Source organism: Erigeron canadensis, chromosome 8 (genome assembly GCF_010389155.1).
Source record: "Erigeron canadensis isolate Cc75 chromosome 8, C_canadensis_v1, whole genome shotgun sequence".
Taxonomy (NCBI): Eukaryota; Viridiplantae; Streptophyta; class Magnoliopsida; order Asterales; family Asteraceae; genus Erigeron; species Erigeron canadensis.
Window position 1 is genome coordinate 32,654,656 of NC_057768.1, and position 10,370 is coordinate 32,665,025.

A 10,370-nucleotide genomic window follows, 5' to 3' on the forward strand; every position below is an offset into this window, starting at 1 on the left:
ACATAACTAGTTATGATTCTCTATTGAGAATTCTCATAATTGCAACGGGTATTCCACCGTTTAATATTCAAGCGTTGACATGATTCCAACGAGTCTATAATCGTTATATATTTGCTTTTAAAATCCAAGTGAATAACGAAATATCAATTCGCGAGGAAACCTTGAAGTTTCTCATACATAACGGTAATACGTTATGATTCACCTTGTTGAATATCGAAAAAACAATTAGTTCTTTTTATTGCATAACTAATAATGTTATGAAAACATAGAATGCTTCAAGTAATCTTAAAATTAAACATAAGTGCAATTAGAAATTTAGAATTGAACCAATATTCAGATTAAGTTGATAAGCCTCGAAATCATATTATCATTAGTCCAAAAGACTTACTGTAAACCTTATTTTTTGTTACTTTAAAATATGGCCTTGCTCACCAATTTCCTAACAATAAAGAGCTCAGTAATAAATTTTTTAAAAATTTGATTAGATGTGAGAAAAATCAATATTACTTCAAAAAAAATTATCGGTCAAAATTATCAAGATTCTCTAATCAAAAACGTTCTGATCTCATGTTTCGCCTCAAATTTTAGTCAGCGCATCTATTATGACTTGATGATGGATCATAAAACTATTTTGACTGCCAAACATTAAAATTCCAAAACGCTTTGTCGGGCGATTTGTTTGAAAAAAGACGTTGTTTGTGTTTCTCGGAAACGGAGTTGTATCGACGTTAACAACCGGCATCCGTCGAAAAAATTTTATCGTCCGAAAATTTTATTTAATGTATTCATCCATTGTAAAAACAAAACAAACATGAATCCGAATTGTTTTATTGTCATCAATTAATATGTACTTCAAAAGATAGTTATCCAAATCGAACCGCTTGTCGAACTAAAGATGATTGTAATCAAGTTTAGCAACTGTTAATGGTCAATTCAGATAAATCATTCAAACATACATATGTATAACACAAATAATAGAAGCATGAACAAAACATATATTTTTCTTTTTAGTAATGATAGTCACCCAAATCCAACTACTAATCGAGATAAACAAGGCCGTAACCAAGTTTAAATACTGTTAGTAGAGAATTCGGACCATCATAATTCAAAAAAAAAAAAAATTATTTCATTCCATGACTATAACAAATATTAATAAAGATTATCACTATAATGATAACGTAAAAAACAAATAAATCTTTATTAATTGAAGGATTGATACTATAATCGATCGATATATTTATTATACTTATAATCGGATATTACCTCAAACTTACCGTAAAGAACAAAGTATGGCGTACACATTGTCTAGTATGTCAGCCCATATATGTTGTGAAGATCCATGCTCAACCGAACCATCATAAAATCGAAATTTAGAATTTAAGTGTACGTGTTTCAAGAATTTAATGAAGATTACTAAAATTCTAAAACAAAGGTAGTAAGACTTATCTGATCACAAACTTTATGTAGATATGAGTCAACCCATAGACTTGTCTGCCGATTGACTAAATTGATTCATGGTATAGAAAAGATATAACTCACGGATGAATTACCTTTATTGATCGAATGATTTTTTTTTCTTTTTATTTTTTAGGTTGAGTCATTCGATAACGTATTATAATATTGAGAGAGTAAAAGAGAAAAGAATTAGAAAAGAAAAAGAGGTAATTCTTATTAATAAAAGATACAACCAAAGCCTTGTATTTATAGGCTAAGCAATAGAACATTCTAGAGATTATAATGACTCTAATATGGAAGTGAATATCCATACTATATTTAATATTACAATAATATATATATATATAATATATATATATATATATATATATATATATATATATATATATATATAATAAAGTAATAATTAACTCCATTCATCTCTAAATATATATAGAACAAAACTTTAATTTTAAAAGTGCCCAAAAACGAGACATTTAAGTCGCACCCTTCTCAAATTATGCAAGTTAAAAAAATCCAATCAAATCAATGAGCCGTAACAATATAATCATGTTTCGAGATTTGGATTCTCGGATGACATCCAATCAAATATTTTGAAAGTGATTCTGATCCCCCAGAACATATGTTTACACTTGTTCAGAAGCCCTTGCATAATAACCGAAAACATGTCAATACTACAACTAGTACCATCCTACGTTGACATGGAAACATCAAAGAACCTAGAAATGGACCAGGCTTTATTCAAAGGGATTCTTTAATAAAGTACAAACAATTACGTTCCTTTGGTCAGGGTATGAGCCATAGATACCTGCCGAGTCTTAGATTTAATGGCTTGGAAAAATTCACAAAAAACAATCATATGCAGGTCAATGGTACTTGTGTGTTGTAAATAATCAATGTTGAATCAAATGTAAGTCTCTATTCACAGGATTTAATTGCTGCAGCCTCTAATTCCTGTTTTGTAAGTAATCTGGAGGTGGGAGTAAATTTCGAGTTTGAACGAAGTTTGAGCGCATCAAACTCGGATGACTTAACTGAAAAATGGCTTCCCGCTGCATCAATGGTTTTGTTAATGAAATCTGATCTTGAAAGATAGTCCTTCATGGGGCAGATGAAGTCGAGATGATCCCTTGCCTAATCACAAACTAGATAATAAATGTCTGATAGAAGCTTTATCATGTAACCATTTAAGTTGGAATAACACACCACATAAGAAGATTACATAAGTAAATCAGAGGCATCATTTTATGATCATATAGCAGAAAAGACTGTAAATTTGCTCAAATCATATTGTCAATTTGTTGGTATTATCTTCCTTTTCATCATTTGCTCAAATGTTGCCATAAAATTAACAAAAGAAACTGAAAGTTATAAAATATTGTGATGCTCCATATGCCTTATTGAGCCAAAATGACGTTAGGCACTTAGGCAGGTTGGATGAAGGGTTTCTTCCCATAAATATGATATGTTTAAATATATATTCAAATAGAGTTCAAAAACAAGACTTATTTGGTTCCTCTCCCCTCTTTTCAGAAGAAATCCTAGATGTACTAGCAATCTTAAGCTAGATGCCTAGATCTGCTGTTTTAATTATAAGTACCACGTTTTGTAAATCATCGTAGTGTTTTTGAGCTTTTTTTTAATCTCAAAATTGATCATACCTAACTAGCAGGCAGCTAAAAATGTGATATCGATATATTAAGGACTGATCATGATTCATACCCGTCTATATATTTTATTATTACTAAATAGCTTAGCAAAATTAAGAAGATGACATACAAGTCGATATTCAGGGGTCCGCTTGGGAAGTTTCAGATAGGACATGTTTCGAGTCTTGTAATCCCACAGAAAGGATGTATGATGGATCCAACGATTTTTAGTGATTGACTGAGCATTTCCACCAAACTTCCGCAGGCCAAATACATAATCTACAAAATTAGAGGCAATCTGTCAGACATGTAGCATACCAAATTCAAATTCCTCAGATACCATTCAGGTTTTTTGGAATTGCATCTCATGAAAGAGGGCAAGAATATTGCATAAGAAATAAAATCAAAAACAAGGGAGTTTTATCAAGAGAAACCAAAAAAAAAAAAAAAAAAAAAAGAAACAAGAGGAAAGAAAGAAAATGAAATTCCAACAAGCATGAACCCATGAGCACGTAATGAACATTGACAACTATTTCAACATTACAATACCAAAAATTCCTACATTGCTGCTGAGGATAATGAACTGATTTAATGGTGATTTTACAAAGGATAAGCCGATAAGGGCAGTCATACATGAATTAATGAAACACTAGTTTCTGGTGTGGATTGAATATTCCAGTCTTCAAAGAAAGCCTCTTACAGAGGTCCTGTCAGCTTTGTTGTCTATAAGAAATAACGAACAAAAGCAGCAGCGATTAAAGTTCACAAGATGGGCAGGTTAGGCATGGGTTGAAACGGGTCATATTGAAAAGATCAGCATTGGGTTAAACCACTTACAATTTTCCCATTTGTATAAATACTCAATGAGTTGATTGTGAATTTATGATACATAACAATATTTATACAATGATAATCTAAACTTTTGAATCAAACCACTAAGGTGGTTTATGATACATAACAATATTTATACAATGATAATCTAAAATTTGATAAACCACTAAGGTGGGTTTATGCTCTAAGAAAACACTACCAAAAACTTCACCCGTCTGACCCAACCAATCCTTTTCACATGTTCCCTTTCTAGCTAACTTTCGTATTAAAGTTACTTGAACAATTTGAGATAAAACACAGTAGATTTCAACTTATTGACAAGTAACTGGATCGAATTTCCAACTCTAACAGCGATGATATCATCAAAGAGCAAGAGCCATTTCTTATACTGAAAATTAAAGAAGCCTGAACATGAGTTTAGCCTGCTATTAAGTATTAAGCCAGCTACAATTTGCATTCGAGTTTATTCAGGAGGTCAGCATGTTAAAGTCACAATTTAGTTGACGATGAAGATGATAATCCTACAAAACACCAAATACCACCGAGCAGGGTTTCACCTCTGGTCTGGTGTCTGTTTATACAAAATCTTCTATAAACTACTTATTTGGGATTTTGTCCCGCCTGGTACTATAACTAGATGCTACTAGACAAACTATGAAATAAAAAAGAAAAAGAAAATAGCATATATATAGCAATGACTCTTCCTGAGAATCCACCAACGGTAGGAAAGTTTATAGATAAGGGTATGGTTCGGTTCTCATACCATTCTCACGAAGCCTGAAATCAGTGGTTCCTTGGAACACTTTACTGTATAATAGGCTGCTCCAAGACATGATAGGTCGAGGATATGGTTGTACATCAGGAACAGCTTCCTTGTTGCATATAAATGAAACAAATATTGTACCATCATCAACTATTACTGTCCCACCACCAGTAAACCTCCTTATGACAGGAATTCTATCTTCTAGTACAGGGCTAATCTCAAGAAGTTCAGCAGGTTTCCTAATAACAGATTCATGCAGAAAGATAAGGTCTCGGTAACAAAACACGTTACAATTTGCATTATATTCTTCACACGACTCAATAAACATGTTACGCAAACAAGTTCATATCCCAAACATTTGTCAACTTAAAATAATACGGTAGATACAACTATACAAGGTTTAGCAGAATCAAGCTTTTTTTTAAAGCTGCAACGCGTTAAAACCACAAAACCTGGGGGAAAGAAAGGGAAGGGAAGACATTCAGAAACCATAGGTGGTGTTTGCCAAGGCTTATGCTATTTAGCTTATGAGTTATCTAAAAGCCATAATATTCGGGCTTATAGTTTTTTAGCTTGTTCCCCTTAAAAATTTTAATAAGCTTTTCATAGTCTTTCGAAAGCTAGGCCCAATACATATGATCATATGAAATCCATAAAGATTCATCAACTTAAGGAATCAAGATATTAACCTTAATACGCTAGGACAGAGGCTATTCACACAGGCAGATCCAGTAAACAACGCAGTTAAAGCTCGAAACCTTAGTATTATAATATGGGTAATTTACTTAGCTGGTAACCTCTGTGACAGTTAAAACACTACTCAGCATGTGACTCAAACACTACTCAAAATATATGAAGGTAACAAATTAGAAAACCTCACTTTGGTTATCAGACATAGTACGTAGTACCATAGGCAGAGATTCATCAAATATTTGAAAGGATAATGTCATATGAGTGAAGATAATACTTACATTGCCATGAAGGTTCTTATGTATGCATTTTCTACGTAAGAGATAATATTATGATATATAATAAACAAATTTCCCAGCTAGTTTTTCATTCTTAGTTGACTATAATATAGGGCAAATATAACCTGAAGTGTACTTATGAGTTGACAGGAAACTCACCCGGAAACCCCCATGACTATATTCGGCTTATCCGTCCCATCATTAATGATGCACCAATTGTCCGATGAAGTCCGGAGAAGGCACTCCTCGATCTCCAACTGCTGCAGGATGGGCACTCCCTTCATTCTCACAATATTCATTAACGGAAGTCCAACACGTCCAACTTGCCGTGTAGCCATTCCAAACAGTCTTCGTACAACGTTTTCCAAAATTTGTTAATGTAGCTTTTAAACAATCCACTTCAAGGTGCGATGGACCGCAACTCGGCTTTCAGTGGTTGGGTTCTATATTAAGATCAATGGAAATATCATGAAGACTGACGCATAAAATTTTCTCAAATAATATTTTCTGATTATTCGCGTTTTGTTATCGCCAATAACGTATAATCTCCCCCGAAACGCAATCCAAAACACCTCCAAAAGTCTGAATGGTAAATGAAAATCACTACGAGTATTTTGGAAGTACTTAAGAACATCAAAGTGTGACAACCAACCCATCAAGTATACAAGATGATTACATTAAAAAAGGTAAGACATTTACAGTATTTAGTCAAAAATACAAACACCAAAAAAAGAATGGCAAGCTAAAAAGGCCCAGATTTTGCTTTTAATTGGTTCAGGCATTTTGTCAAACACCTAGTGTGCATAAGTACATTTTAATTAGTATTTTGGGGCAACAAAACAATGTATATTGATGGTACACCTGATCTTTAGGAGTTGAGAGCTGAGCAAAAGGCTAGTATTGCACTCCACGGAGGAGGATCACTGGTGGTGACGGCGGCAGTGGGCGGAGCAGCAACAACTCGATGAACTTTGGAAATAAAGCCAAAGTTTGATTTAGCAGAGGATGGATACGGGTCGGGTTTGAAATTGGTTTTAGTAATTGTCTGACCCAAAACTTAATTAGGGGCCGTTTGGGCAAAGCATATATTTAATTTTACATTTATATGTTTTTTTACAAAAATTAAAAAATACTCGTAGAGTATAACACTGAATTGATATATTTAAAAACACGACTCTGCGAGTAAAAAAAAAATCAAGTTTTTCAAGTTGAATAAAAAACAACGAGTCTAACAAATTTGATAATGGTCTTACGTAAGATAGCATGTCAACAAGTCAAAAGAGTCAACCTTGTGTCAATGTGAGGTTATCTTACTTGTTAGTTGGTAAAAGATCTTACTTCTTACTTCAAGTTTAATATTTGACAATGACGTAATTTAGTAATTTAGTTTTATTCGGGGTAATTTAGTATCTCTAAAAATAAATGTCAAGCCCTAAAGTAAAAGTTACTCCCTCCGTCCTATTAGAAATGTCACATTTTGAATATTCAAAGTCTTAATTTATTAACTTTGACCTTATATATATTTTTTTGTGCTATATAACTTTTGATGAAATTTATAAAAATATATCTAAAACTCAATCAAAACATATAACTTTCATCAACTAATATATAACACAAACAAAAATATATAAGGTCAAAGTTGATAAATAAAGACTTTGAATATTCAAAACAAGACACTTCTAATGGGACGGAGGGAGTATCATGTTTTATTTAGTCCATGGCTTGATAGCTTAGTGGCATTCTGGTGGTGGGATAAGGCCTAGTGACCATAAGGTCATGGTTTCAAGACCCATATAAGGGTTTTCTTATATTTATTGAGTTTCCTCCTGCCTAATGGGTATGATCAGAAGGCACAATGATACTTCAGTAGTCCTTCAGTAATCCAAATTTGCCGTTAAAAAAAAATCAATGTTTTGTTTAGCAAAACTCCACTACTAGACTGACTTTTTCTACTTTTTCCCATTCTAAAATATTAGACTTAAGACTTTGATGAAGCAAAAACCAATTTAGATCTTAAACTAGATATATAAATTAAAAGGAAAAAAGGATAATATACAACTAGGATTATATCCGGCCGTTGGCCGTGGATAATAAAAGTTAGTTGTTTTGCTATTTGAAAAGAACGTCAACCTGTTAGCCGATACGGCATTATAACACTAATACAATTAAAAAACTATATATAATAATTACATTTTGAATTTAAAATTCAAATAAGGAAAAAAATATTTAAAATATATAATCTTGCTTCATCAAGACCCACCAAATAAAAATAAAAATAACAAAAGGAAGAAATGGAGTCGATTTTTGAAAGCGTTTTCCTTTATAAGCGAGGTTAAGATAAAAAGTATTAATAACCAAATGTTAAAAAAAATAACAAAAGGAATATATTAAAACCAAAAATTTTTTAAAAAAAAATCAAAAGGGAATACGAAACCAAATGAAAAAGTTATTAAAAAAAAACAAATGCTACATGTGAAAATGTTATAAAAACCAAATGTTTAAAAAATAAAAAAACAAAATATAACGCAAAAAAAAGGGATAAAAAGCAAAATATATAACATTTTAAAAACTTATAAAAGAGCAAAATGTAAAGTGTAGAAAGAGGTTTAAAAAAATAAATGTTAAAAAAAAAGTTATATAAAGTTAAGGGGTAGAAATAAATAAAATCAAACAGGAGGGTAAAAAAAGGGAAAAAAGAGGGTGGCAAAAAGAAAAAGGAAAAAAGAGGGGGGCAAAAATGAAAAAGAAAAAAAAAAAAAGAAGAGGGGTGGGAGATGAACCTGTGACCTCTTACTTTAAAGACCAATATACAAACCATTGCACCAGCCATCAGTTATGTTTAATAGTTGGCAAATATCATATTTATATTAAAATGACAGATGATGAAAAAAAACACCATTATGAGAATTCTTTTTAAATAGATTATAATATATTTAAAGTCTTGAGAAAATTACATTTTTGGTCCTTTAAGTTGGCTGGATTTTTAGGTATTGCCCTTAAGTGAATTAATTATAGAAAAAACCCTGAAGTTGGTCAACTTTTTCACTTTTCACTCCGTGATTAACAACCGTCTATTAGGTCCGTTAAGTGAGGTGCAGATTCGTCATTTTCACCATGATCCTTTCTTTTTCTTTTTCCAAACTCAAAGACAAACCCAGATTTTGAAAATCACGGCGACGGAAAAATGAAATGTCAACTGAAAAATACACACCGAGCACACACACATCCACTCGGAAACACACAAACACACACTCGAAACACACAAATCTGAGATCGAAAACAAGGATTTTTGGATTCGGAATTGCTTGGATCGGAATCGATTATGGCTAAATTTAGTTGGATTCGAAGTGCAATTGCTTTATATTGTCTTTATTTTCGATTAAAACAAGTTTCTCCGGCGAAGTCTAGACCAGATTTATTTTGTCTAGGGTTCGTGCGTGATTGATTTCTGAGTCGATTTCAACATGTTTCGTGTTTTGATTCGAAGAAACATAAGATAAATCTAGATTTTAATTTTTGCGGCAAAAATTTCAAATTTCCGGTCGCTGTGATTTCAGTTGATATTTCGTTTTCTGCAAAACCTGACGAATCTGGGTTTGTGTTTGAGTTTGGAAGAAGAAGAGATCATTATGAAATGACGAATCTACTCCTCACTTAACGGACCTAATAGACGGCTGTTAGTTACGGAGTAAAAAGTGAAAAAATTGACCAACTTCAAGATTTTATTTGTAATTAATTCACTTAAGGACAATAACTGGAAATCCTGCCAACTTGAGAGACCAAAAATGTAATTTTCTCTAAAATCTTTTACTACTATGCGAATTCTTTGTAAGTTCCTAAAAGTTAAAAGATATTGTTGACATGTAAATTCTATTCTTTATCTATTATCGTCTCCACTAATATTTCTATGTGTTATAATAGAATCTCTTTCTTATACATGTTTAAACTTATGAATATAATTCACAATTTCACATATATCTTTTTTGCTTTAAATTAGCTTCAAAGGCATAATTGACTTTCAGCATGAAACTTTTTTGACTTCAACTTTTTATATATGTTAATCCACAAGATGTGTATAATTTGATTGAATCTTTATTCAATAAATATAAATAGGATGTTACTTTAGGTGCAGAAGTGATTGCTACACAAGTAATAGCCACACTTTCTTCAATCTTCATTGCCCAACTCTCCCTTTTAGCCACTTTATTATTTTATCTTTCAAACTGATAACTTATAAAGGATGTCTAAAGAGTTAAAAGTTGTCTGGAACGTGTCAAATGCAAAATGTCTTTGATATACTTAGATGATTAATTTACACATATGTTTGAATATATATACTATTGCAATGTTATATAATCTTTGTAAACATGTTTAAATGTTATAGTTGTTTTGAAACCAAAAGGTGTTTGTTTAGCATGAACCAACACTTGCAGGTTCAACTCACTGAAAGACAGACCAGAGATGTGTGATAATACTGAATTGTCTTTCGAACTTTCGCAGAAAATTGTTTGCAGCTCAACCTGTCAAGCTGTTACTAGTGTTATCAAATCCTGATTATGCCATGACTACCATTTTGATTTCTATTTTTTCAATGAAATTTTTTATTTGCTGATATTTAGGAGACTAAAGATATTATACTTATCCAAATAGTTATACTAATTGCAATGCCATTACAGATGAAATTGTTATTTTTCTTTCTTTTTG

The 10,370-nt window shown here is 31.9% G+C and overlaps 1 protein-coding gene across 1 annotated transcript; it reads right to left on the reverse strand.

Annotated features, from left to right (window-relative positions):
- Positions 1-1,952: 1,952 nt before the first annotated feature.
- LOC122579271 (putative lipoate-protein ligase A) lies at positions 1,953-6,730 on the reverse strand. Its single transcript, XM_043751402.1, has 5 exons — positions 6,528-6,730; positions 5,826-6,109; positions 4,699-4,937; positions 3,235-3,383; positions 1,953-2,589 (listed from the first exon to the last, which is right to left on the reverse strand). Exons 2-5 carry the CDS (start codon positions 6,002-6,004, stop codon positions 2,374-2,376), a joined length of 783 nt encoding a protein of 260 aa, XP_043607337.1. The 5' UTR covers positions 6,005-6,109; positions 6,528-6,730; the 3' UTR covers positions 1,953-2,373.
- Positions 6,731-10,370: the final 3,640 nt, after the last annotated feature.